At 38.1% G+C, this 11,934-nt stretch overlaps 1 protein-coding gene across 2 annotated transcripts; it reads right to left on the bottom strand.

Moving 5' to 3' along the window:
- Positions 1-1,302: 1,302 nt before the first annotated feature.
- Positions 1,303-9,915, bottom strand: TMEM267 (transmembrane protein 267). Of its 2 annotated transcripts, none has more exons than XM_032214736.1 (3): positions 9,850-9,915; positions 5,627-6,014; positions 1,303-3,455 (listed from the first exon to the last, which is right to left on the bottom strand). In XM_032214736.1, exons 2-3 carry the CDS (start codon positions 5,948-5,950, stop codon positions 3,120-3,122), a joined length of 660 nt encoding a protein of 219 aa, XP_032070627.1. In that variant the 5' UTR covers positions 5,951-6,014; positions 9,850-9,915; the 3' UTR covers positions 1,303-3,119. The 2 variants fall into 2 exon arrangements, with proteins under 2 accessions (XP_032070627.1, XP_032070628.1); XM_032214737.1 differs by having other exon boundaries at positions 5,627-6,073; positions 9,850-9,909.
- Positions 9,916-11,934: the final 2,019 nt, after the last annotated feature.

Raw genomic sequence — 11,934 nt, 5'->3', positions numbered from 1 at the left:
GCGTGGCTACACAAAATTTGAACTCAGTCCTTGGGCAGCAAGCTGAAGTTAACCCATGCTTGGACACTCCAAGCAGTGCCTAGGAGAACCTTGTGGTTTTGGGCTTTTGACATAAGGACATTTACTGGAACTTTTACTGGAATTCTGTGGTTGAAGGCTGATGACATTTTCCTGTCTTTTTACAAGCAAGCTTTTTTATCTGTCCCTTTTGCCATGTCTTATTCTTATATTTTAATTCACATTTTATCCTGCTTTATTATAAAACTTGAATTGTTCTAAGGGAGTATTCTGAGTTGGTCTATTTTTTGTTTTGTTTAGGACAAAATATCTTTTGTTTAATGCAATTTTGTATTGTTAACATGTAATGTGTGGGAAAGAGAACAAATGAAACCTATGAAATCTTTGGTTGCGTCTCTCTCAGTCCAACCCACTTCATGGATAGTTATGCAAAAAGCAAGATGCAGGTGTAGATAGTGCTCTCAACTTACCTATAATTGAGTCCACAATTTTGATTGCTAAGTTGGGGGATGAGACCGTGCCCTATTTTACTTTTTTTCCCCCCAGAGGTCATTAAGCAAACATGGCAATCATTAAGTGAACATGCTGGCTGTTAAGCATGGGGCAGTTTTTGCTAGAAACTGGAAGTAAATCACTGTTTCTGATGAAAATATCGTAAATTGTGGTCATGTGAATATGTAGCACTGCAGACAGCCCTAAATGTGGGCTGAATGCTAATTGCCCAAATTGGGTCATGTGACTGCAGGAAGGGAGATCCTCCTACACATTGGAACTATGAATCTGGATCATGAGTCTCATTTTTGGGGTCCGTCATAATTTGGAATGTTTGCTAAGTGTCCGGCCACAAGCCAAGAACTACCTGTATTAAGTATACTTGCTGCCTTGAGTTGAAAGAAAGGCTATTTCAACAGCAGGTATTTAAAGCAGTTTTAATGCAAAAGGAGTATTATTGTAAAACATTCACAGGAATTACTGTTCCCGATTCCACTTTCTTATGTATTTTGCAAGACAGGCAAATATGTGTGCATTTATATAAATAAAACAACAGAAGCAAACAGCAAAACAACAACAAAAGACAATGAGCAGTTGTGGATGCTCCATTACTGGAGGTTTTTAAGAAGAGACTGGACTGAGCAGGGAGTTAGACTAGAAGACCTCCACAATCCCTTCCAACTGTTATTCTGTTAGAAACTATTTATCAAGATTGCTTAGAAGTTCTTGATAATTTGCAATATTGCACATTTCAATATTCTTTTGCAAACAAAAAGGAATACTAACATTCAATAAAAGCAGAAAATATTTTAATTGGCACCAACTCTTCCAGGAATGTTAATTCTGTTATGATTTCAGTGAAAATCCTGAAAGCAAATGCATTTGTGTTCATACCAGAATGTTACAGGCAATACAATACATTCTTCATTTTAGCTGTTTTATATTCTTTATAAAATGGAAACCATTTCATTTCAAAATGAGAACATCTCTCCAGTGTTCTGAATGTTAAACAACCTCTCTGCAAGTGGCAAAATAATATTCTGCCTGTTACTACATAATATTCCACTCATCTACCCCAACTTATATCACTCGTACTTAAGAAATTAGAGGCATAAAGGAGGACAGTACAAAATATTCAAAGTCAGTAATAGTTTGCATGTTGTGTCATTCATGAGAACATGAATGAAGCACCATTCTTCAAACTGCTAAGGTAGCTGCGTCTTTTGCAATATAGATGCAGCCACTTTAAAACCTGTTCCTGGTTATTCTCCAAATGTATCTGCATGCCCAGCCACTTTGCTCACTATTACGTTGTTTTTCCCAAAATAAGACCCTTTCTTATATATATTTTTTTGCACCAAAAAAGGCACCAGGTCTTCTTTTGGGGGGGGGGGGGTGTCGTCCACAGACTCACCTGACTTGCGGGCAGCAAGGCTTTCCTGAAGGCTTATGCAGCCAATAACAGAGCTCAGAATCGATCCAGAACTCTATTATCAGCTGCAGAGGCCTTCAGGAAACCCTTGCTGGCTGCAGAAGAAATGGGCCAGCAAGGCAGGTGCCAGACTGTGCAAGGCCTGGCAGCAACTGTCCCAAGGTAAGTAGTAGGGCAGCTCCACCCCCCACCCTAGCTTAATCTTTACCTGTGCACCCTGGAGTGGGTGGAGTCTTAATCAGGGCTCATTGTGGGGGATAGGGCTTATATTGACCACACGTGTAAAAATCAAGCTAGGATTTACTTTCATGGTAGGTCGTATTTTCAGGGAAACACGGTAGTATTGTCTGTAAATGCATATAGACACACAGAAATACCGTAGCTTTTGATGTACAAGCCTTGCAAAACATGTGACTGTTTTCATGATATTTTTTTAATCCCTTCTTTTGTATACCTACCTGTTGGCAAATAATTTCTTCTGATTACTTTGCACAACCCAACCAAAATATAGATTTTTAGGGAGCTGGCATTAACTCCAAAGACCCCTATTTCTTGCCATTTCTTAAAGTGCAGTGTCACTACTGTTATATTTTCCTAAATAATGTACAGTGTTGAATTTTAAACTTTTTATCAGTGATGTTGTTCATATATTAAAAATGGTGGATACAGCTGACAATATCTATGGCAAATACCTAAAGCAGAAGATACAGGAGAACATCTAAGTAATGCTGAGATAGATAGCATTTTATCCATTTTTCCCCATCTTTCAAGGGAAGCAGAGGGCGTCAGCTGTCTAGAAATCTCCAGTAACAGCTTCTATACAGTAAGCCCTTTAGTCCCGATATTAAACAGATGCCGAATCAGAGGAAATGTATTTTGTTTGCTTTCTGAAACTAGAATCCATTTATTAAAAGGGGTTTTAGCCACTATGTTCAGGCAAGAAAAACAATGATTGGGACCAGCATCTATTTACAGACACTTAAAACAGATAACAATAAAATCTAAAAAAAAGGAGCTACCAATAAATAAAATGTCCCCTACCAGTCACACAAATACCTTGTGCAGCAGTGACTGCAGGAAATCAACGTCATTTCATTAGGCTATGCAACATTAACTTTGACCTAATTCAATAATCAGGAAAAAAATATTTTCAAGAACAGAACCATCTTCAATACCTTTACACATCAATATGAATCCCATGTTTTATTGACATCAGTTCTCTTGTTCCGGTTAAATACAAAAGAAAAGAACAGAGATGAGGTAAAGTTGCGGTGATGGCCACATAAAGCCAGTAAGGCAGGGGAACAGTCTTTCCAAAGGGGCAGAGCCACAGGCCATGGCGTATTCCATCTCGAACATGGTGCGAAGTCCAGGAGATGAACATCATCCAAGGAAGAAAGCACCAGGAATCCTTCAGCTTGAGGAGATGCATAACAAACTTTAACATCAGACACACAACTGGAATCACAGTAGAACAGTGAAGAAATGGTCTATGTGGGAGAGTCAGGGCAGCCTGAGAGGGAGAAGAAAAAAAAAGGTACAAAAGCTAACATAACATAACAGCTGCACCAAATTACTTGATTTTCATTTTATGCCCAGGATTATCAAAAGACAATAAAAAACGAGTGTATTAAAAACTTGCTCCTTCTGGGTTTTTTAAGCAGATTGTCCTTAAAGCTCCAGTTCTGGACCAGATGGATATTTTCCTTTATTAAATAAGGCAACTACTATATTTAGTCTGTTTCACCTGTAGTTGGTATCTTATGTGAACCAGAAGTGAGGAGTATAAATTATGATGATCAGAATGAATGGATAAGCCTTCAGTACTTCCATCTATCTATCAAACTTAAAAAACCAAGTTACTTAAATACAACATTAAACCTACTGAATCAAAATTTGTAAATAAGAGTTAAATGAGAATTAGAAATCCTACATACAAAATCAATATATTCAAATTCTTTTTCAAGTATGCCATCTACTGGAAAGGTGTAATAAAACAACTTGATTACTACCTGTTTTAAAATGTTGGAGGGCAGATCTTTAAAAAAATATCAAAATTGAATGCTAAGTTATTTCCCTATGCTCTGTGGTGATAATTGTTATTTCAAATATATCTTTTCCTCTTAAATACACTATCCAAAAAGAGGGAATACAAACCACAAACTAAATCTTCTTGTGATGGAATTTTAAATTCTTTCAACTATATTTTAACTGGGCACACTTTAATAATAGTTTTCTATCAGGCATTCTTAATAAACTATAATTTTACTATAGCAGTATATTTTTTTACCTATGGAAATTACAAGATTAAAAAGACTGCATATTAAGCCTGATTTTGTGGTTGGCCAATCTGCCTATTAAACAGCATAACAATCCTTGCCATTATTCCAAGGATCTTGAAGTACCTGAAGTGTGTGGAATGGGACAAACAGAGCAGCATTATCAGAAGATTATGCTTGGTTGATTACAGAGTTCTTATATCGAATGTCATGTCAGTTTCCCCCTATTAGCTAAGGAACCAACCAACCTGCCAACCACAACACTGAACCAAGGTGTTTAAGGTCAAATAGTGTTTGGCTTAAGGTATTTACGGTCAAATAAGGACAAGGGTGTCACTCACAAAACAAAAGCAATATAATGCACAGTTTTTGCAAACAATCAGATTGGACTGTTTTTATGGATTCTCAATCTTAATATCCCCACCACTTTTTAGAAAGCTTTCCATTTTTTAAGCTATGGCATTCAACTTGGAAGATGGAAAAGTTGATAAACAATGAGCTTTCATCCTCTCCAGTTTAAATACAGGTGATAATGAAGATATGGTAGTTCTGGAGAATAAAATCCTTTACAGCAGGAGTCTCCAACTTTGGCAACTTTAAGACTTGGACTTCAACTCTGGGAGTTGAAGTCCACAAATCTTAAAGTTGCCAAGATTGGAAACCCCTGTTTTTACAGTTATCCCTTGCCCCCAATTTCACTGTGAATTTTTTTTATTGTTTGTTCACCTATGGATTCCTCCACATAATGTACTAAGGCAGGATAAAAGAAAGATATCTAATTAATAAATAAACAAATAAACAAACAAACAAAGCATAATGTTTTTTGTGCAAAGCCAACCAATGTGGTATGAAATTTTAACCGTTGCTTAGCATTATGACTGAACCAGGCAATTCAATAAACTACTATGAAAAATAATCGAGGTTAATGTGTGCTTTCCATGAAACAAATATAAACTCCAGAATTTCCTCTAGAAAAACCTGGGAAGATCTGCCTCTGGGATTAGACAAGCTATGCTATTTCTTTTCATAGAAAATACATCTAATAAAGCTATAAAACTTTGTATATCTATCAATAATATGAATGAGAGATTTCACCCTAAAATCAAATGTAAATTGCTCCCTAGCCTTGGACAGCAAACAACATGAAAAGCTGCCCAAGTTTCTCTTTAATCAAATTCAACACAGGCAAGAAATGTCATATCAAGGTGGCCCCCCAAAAATACTATTTTATTATGCAATAAAAGTTGTAATTTAGTCTACTAAATAGATTTGCTAAAACTTGAATTCATGATATTAATGAAGTTGTAAACTAATTTTTGCAACATTTATTCTTTAAAGTATCTTCAGATTTATTTTCTCATAAATATACTGGAAATTTCAGGTGAATAAACTTATGTTTACTTACCTTTAGTGAAAAGGAGCCAGCTAGAATAAAGTGATCCATATCAATCACGGAGGACAGGAAGCCAGCTAAAATTACTTCTGTAAAGTCACTTTTTTTCTTGAGTCCAATCACTATGGCCCATGACCACAGTCCTATAATACCATGCACCATATTATCGGACAATGCCCGCAGCCAGTAAGTTTGCTGAATGAAAGGAAATTGCAGAAGTCTATCTGCTAAATAGCAGAAAATCCCCAGTCCTAGACTTGAAATAACAGACGCTGTGCTGAACAACTGGAGAAGAGCATTGGCTTTTTCAGTCTCAGACGCCATAGCAAGCAACATGTCTCCATGCACAAAATCTCATTAGGGTATACACAGCCCATTTTCTGTAAAATCTTCAGGCATTCTGTAATTATCACAAAGAAAGCTTAATGAGAAGCCTTACCAATTCTGATACTCTTCTTCCTTAAATAAGCAAAAATATAACAGAAATCAGTGAACTAATTGTAAATTTTTTAGGTCACACTCCCATAGAAAGAAAACTATGCACCCTGGATACAGTTTGTAACATTTTTCATGTTTTGACATCACCGTATTATTTTCAAAAGTAGGCAATTATATTATTTTCAAATATTGGTAATGAAACATCTCAGAGAGCATCAAACCCCCTCGTCTCATTTTTATTTTACTTTTCTCTCTTAAGCCCTCTTAAATATCTTTAAATGTTTGTTTGTCTAACCTTCCTCTCCTAGCAAAAGGACATATGGTTATATACACGTATTTGCAATTGATAAATTTATCTTCAAAAGGAAAAAAACCCACTTTTCAATTATTCTTTTGAAGATAAACACAACATATGTGGATGAATTCTTAAACAGAATTGCAAGACTAGTTATAAAGGGAACAATAATTATTAAAATAACATTAATATATTATTATTGAATTATATTTAATAGTATTTGTAAATTTTATAACATGTTTATAATGTCCATATTCACATTATCCAGGCCTTGTCACAAAATGGGATAATACTTTCTGAATGCTGGGTACAAACTACATTTCAGGAGGAAATGATTTTGAAATTTGATTTTATCCTGCATTTAGCATTGGATGATGATATTAAAATAATTATAGTTGCTCTTCTGGAAAGTTCATTTGGCCATAATTAGAAAATGAGGAATCTACAGAATATGGCAAAGTAAAGTTTTAAAAATGAAGGGTTGCTGTGCTTGTGCTTTGGTTAGGAAATTTGATATCTTAGGTAAAAAAAAGTAATTAAAGATCCATTTAGAATCATGCAACTAAATCTAACATAGATTGTCATACAAATTTTTAAATTTAAGTGGAAACAGTAACAGAAGGAAACATGAGACTCTGTAAAAAAAACCAGAATTATAGAACAGTACGATCTAATATGTTACTGCTTATTCAGAGTTTTTCATGTACCCCATCTTCCAGCACTCTCAACTGGAGGATGGGGGTCAATCAATTCAATGTATTTATAATTGTGATTTTTATACGAATTCATAAAATAGTTTACCAGTTACACTAAATTGCTAGATTATATAAAACATTTAAAAAGCCAAGCTTACTGATTTATTCATAGAAACTTTCTCTTTATAGCCATAGTTTAAAAAGTGGCTATTACCACTGTAGCATTAAGTGTTTTTATCTGAGAGCAAAATTTTAACATACTGATAATATGTTGGCCTGTTCTAACTTTCAAAAGAATTGCGTTTTAGTGAATTTAAGAACTATAGCAAATGTACATCTCCAAGGAAAGCTTAACACTATACTTCAAAAACACAGTGTACCTGATAACTGTTATGATAACAGCTTAACTAAAAAGTATGTTTTACTACTGAACAATCACTCACAATAAAAGCAAATTTTCAACTTATGTTCACTTTTCAAATTGCGATATTCCGCTATGCTGATTTTTTTTAAAAGTTATGTAACTACTTTAGATACCTGTTGCTGTCTAATAGCACAAACTGAACCTGAGATTTTATAGAAGCTGTAAATATCTACAGGATGGGATGCAAAAACCATCATTTTTAAAGATAGCATTTTGATTTTTTTTTATGACTAAAACCAGAAAAAATTACATGCAAACTTCAGCCTAAAAATGTGTGGACTTATTTGTATGGCTATTCTATTCTTTCCAATCTTCCTTTTTACTTCTCTCAATTGTGTTTAGTTATATAATTACTGCTATATATAATCTGTGATCTACCTTAAAACCCAATCCTATTATTGTTAAAACATATTCCTGTTTTTTGCTACCTTCATTTCTACCCATTAAATCATTTTATACTGTATATACTGTATTTTCTCCTCCTATGCAATAATTGTATTGTTTCTAAATTTAAAAAGTAGTTACCTTTCATCATGACTGTTTACATCAGTGTCTTTATCTATGTAAAATACCTCCCCAAATGTCTTTTCCAGTTCCTGTTACATGTTAACTTTTATCAATTTCTGCTGTTGGTAGCTTCCATTTCCTTTAATGTTGCTCTTACCCATTGATTAATCTCATAGTAATCATACATGCCAATGATTTTCAAACTTTGCAGCTTTAAGACATCAACTCCCTTGTGTGGATTTCATTTCTGGGAGTTGAAGTCCCAGTATCTTAAAACTGTCAAGTTTGGGAAAACACTGCTTTACACAATACAATAAATGAGTTTGAGAACTTATGATGCTCATCATCTAAAATTTGACAGGAGAGAAGGTAAGATAGGAATCCATAGCAGAATTAAACATCCTTTCACTTATGCTGGAAGCACTCATCACATTGCCTTCCAGATGTTGTATATCCCATCCAGTGGTTGGCCCGGGGGCGTCCACATGGACATGCCCAGCGCGCGCATGCGTCTTAGAGCCTCCATGATGCTCCACAGAGCGTCGCACAGGCGCTGTATGTGCCATGTGTGTCGCGGAAGCCTTCAAATACAGGTCAGGAGCTCAAGCGGGTGGGTGGGCCCTCTGGAGCACCCTACTGGAACAGTATCCGGTGCTCCGAGCAGGCTCCGGTATGCCTGTTCGGGGCATACCGCCTGTAACCCACCATTGATCCCATCTCACCCATTCCCATGCTGGCTGTGAATTGAAATCCAAGAAATCCGCAGAGCAAATATATATAACAGAAATAGCAGAGTTGGAAGGGGCCTTGGAGGTCTTCTAGTCCAACCCCCTGCTCAGGCAGGAAAGCCTATATACCATTTCAGATAAATTTTATCTAATCTCTTCTTAAAAACATCCAGTGTTGGAGCATTCACAACTTCTGGGGGCCAGTCGTTCCGCGGATTAATTATTCTATCAATTTACTGCATTCTTGGGCCAAGCTGGACTCCTGTGACTTTACGATTATTGTCCAGGTAGCTTTTGTGGCAAACCATTCAAATGGTTTTTGCTTTTGCCTTTTATTTTCTTTTTAAAGCTTTCCAATCTAGTCCAGAGCCCCGGAGACCACTGTCTTCAGTTGTGGGAGCTTCATCACTTGAGACTTTCAAGAAGAGATTGGGCTGCAATGTGTCAGTAATGGTGTAGGTAGGGCCTTCTGCTTGAGGGGGCTGTGTGGGTTGGACTAGATGACCTACAGAGTTAACCAACTCTGTTAATCCGTTAAATCCCACCTCGCTGCATCCATGATTTAGTTCCAAGATGAAACCGAATCAATCACAGCCGGCTGGCTGCTCTTCCCATGCTTCCCCCTAAGATGTAAACAGCCACACCATTAACCCCACACAGCCTTAATCACTCTTCCCCGAAGGCCTCGCCTGCCAGAACGGCAGCCGGTCCACAAAGGAGGCTTAGCTGCCCAGGCTTTATCCAAGTGCCGAAGATGCAGGGATGGAGAGGGGGTGGGCGGACTTCGTAGCCATGGCTGACCGTTGCCCGTCTGTCTACGCTCTCTTGCCGTTGAGCGCAGCGAGGACTTCGTTCCCCTGTTGAATTTCTGCTTGGGGAAAAAAAAGGCAGGGACCTCCCCCTCCCATCTTCTCCTGTCACCCCCGGCATGTGAGAGCCGAGCTCCACACTGGCGATGCTCCTCGCATCCCACCCTCTCGCCCACGAGGCGCTCCTCCGTTGTCAGCCGCTTCTGCCCCAGCGCCCTTCCGGATGGCCCCAAAAGGGATAACGGCTTCAGGGGATTTGGGAAGGGGGTGGGGAAGGCGTTCTTTGGCCCCGCAGCCGCGGCACCCACCCCCCTCCTCTGGCCCAGACGCTTCGCTCACCTCACACCGGCCCCAGCTGAGGCGCCCATTGACCGGCAACGCGCGCGCGGAGCATTCTGGGACGGCCGCCGGGCTGCGGAGATCACAAGTCCCGCCCATCCACCTTCACTCCATCACTGGTGTTTCCCCATCCCCGCCCGCTGGCATCAAGCATCCGTGTGCGGCAAGTTGGGGCTAGCTGAAAAATGAGGCGTGTTTTTAAAAGGCCCGGGAACTAACAGGGATACTCGCTGTTGTTAAGTCTATTGGGCTTCGTGTTTAGTTTTACGAAAAATTCGTTTTTTAAAAACAAGAGATATGAAAAATCGAGATTTTTAGATGGAAATGGGCAGTAGCTGCCAACACAGTTCTAGGCTGCATAAACAGAGGGATAGAATCAAGATCACGTGAAGTGTTAATACCACTTTATAATGCCTTGGTAAGGCCACACTTGGAATACTGCATTCAGTTTTGGTCGCCACGATGTAGAAAAGATGTGGAGACTCTAGAAAGAGTGCAGAGGAGAGCAACAAAGATGATTAGGGGACTGGAGACTAAAACATATGAAGAACAGTTGCAGGAACTGGGTATGTCTAGTTTAATGAAAAGAAGAACTAGGAGAGAAAAGATAGCAGTCTTCCAATATCTCAGGGGTTGCCACAAAGAAAGAGGGAGTCAAACTATTCTCCAAAGCACCTGAGGGCAGGACAAGAAGCAATGGGTGGAAACTAATCAAGGAGAGAAGCAACTTAGAACTAAGGAGAAATTTCCTGAGTTACAATTATTAAGTGGAACAACTTGTCTCCAGAAGTTTTGAATGCTTCAACACTGGAAGTTTTTAAGATGTCGGATAACCATTTGTCTGAAATGGTATAGGGTTTCCTGCCTGAGCAGGGGGTTGGACTAGAAGACCTCCAAAGTCCCTTCCAACTCTGCTATTGTAAATTGTCATGCAGCTTTCTTGGCAATGTTATTGAAGGGATTTGGCGTAGCCTTTTAACAGGATGTAAGGGGTTTTTTGGTCTTATTTTCAAGGCAAACTTGCAACCCTGGGATTTCCTTGTGGTTTCCCATCCAAGGACCAATCCAGCCTGACTGTGCTTAGCTCCACCAGAAAACTTGTTGTGCCACCTGAGACCAGAGGCTATTTGACAAAGACAGTAGGCACCATAGTCTGGGACCTGATTGACTAATTAACATGCCATCAAGACTTTTAGTAACCCCATACATTTCCCCCCATGCTTCAGCTACTCCAACCGTGAACCCATCCACCTTGTTGCTAACCATCCGCTTCTCTTTCCTTCCACCTTTCCCAGCATGACAGACTTCTTAAGAGAGCAAGGTCTTCAGATATCTGAAGTAGGATAATTTGAGCCTGGTCAGTTGTGTCTTCAATTAGAGTTCTGGGTTTATTTTTCTTGCCAGTTGCTGGTTTTCTTTGTTATTCATGTTCAAAAGCTTTAATATGTTCCTATTCTGCTTCTTCAGCGACCAACTTTCACTTCCATAATGTCACAGGGAAAACCATTTCCAGAACAATTCGGTGTTTGCAGGTTTAGATATATTCCGGCATTCTCTAAGGATGTTTCCTAATATAATGTAAAATCTGTGTGTTCCTTGTAACTACCAGTACCAACTAATACTAATATGACTGCAGTTTACTTCTCAAACAATAAAGTACTGTGCCAATTTGATTAGAACATATTGGTTAGGCCTTTTTGTGGACTTTGAAAAATATTGCAAAAATTATTTTAAAAAACCAAGTCAATAGTGTTAGATATCCAACTGTGGTAAATTTTATTTGGGCATCTCAGTGAAGCCACATTTCACATTTCTTTGTAATTTAATATTTAATCTTTAAAAAATAAATTATGATTTGTCATAATTTATATAAATTTTATACAATCATCTGTATAATGCAGCTCATGGCAGCTCTACTGAATTCTGGTCTGAGGGGTATTTCTTGACTGCTGATTTCTTTATGTTGATGGTTGATCCTTACCACTTCTTTTTGAATCTATTATGATTAATTACAGGTAGATCTTATCTATATTTAACTTTAGTCCCATTTCCCAATGCCATCTATCCATCCCATCCATTTCACCT

Source organism: Thamnophis elegans, chromosome 3 (assembly GCF_009769535.1).
Source record: "Thamnophis elegans isolate rThaEle1 chromosome 3, rThaEle1.pri, whole genome shotgun sequence".
Classification (NCBI taxonomy): domain Eukaryota; kingdom Metazoa; phylum Chordata; class Lepidosauria; order Squamata; family Colubridae; genus Thamnophis; species Thamnophis elegans.
Note: the sequence above shows the minus strand (reverse complement) of the source record. Positions and strands in the feature narration are given on the sequence as shown.

What these genes read in the sequence shown, in the direction of transcription:
- TMEM267 (XM_032214736.1), bottom strand. Translation starts at nt 5,950, where the DNA reads ATGTTGCTTGCTATGGCGTCTGAGACTGAAAAAGCCAATGCTCTTCTC. An exon ending in CTGGCTCCTTTTCACTAAAG is followed by an intron (nt 3,456 to 5,626) that starts GTAAGTAAACAT and finishes TCTCCCTCTCAG; the next exon opens with GCTGCCCTGACTCTCCCACA.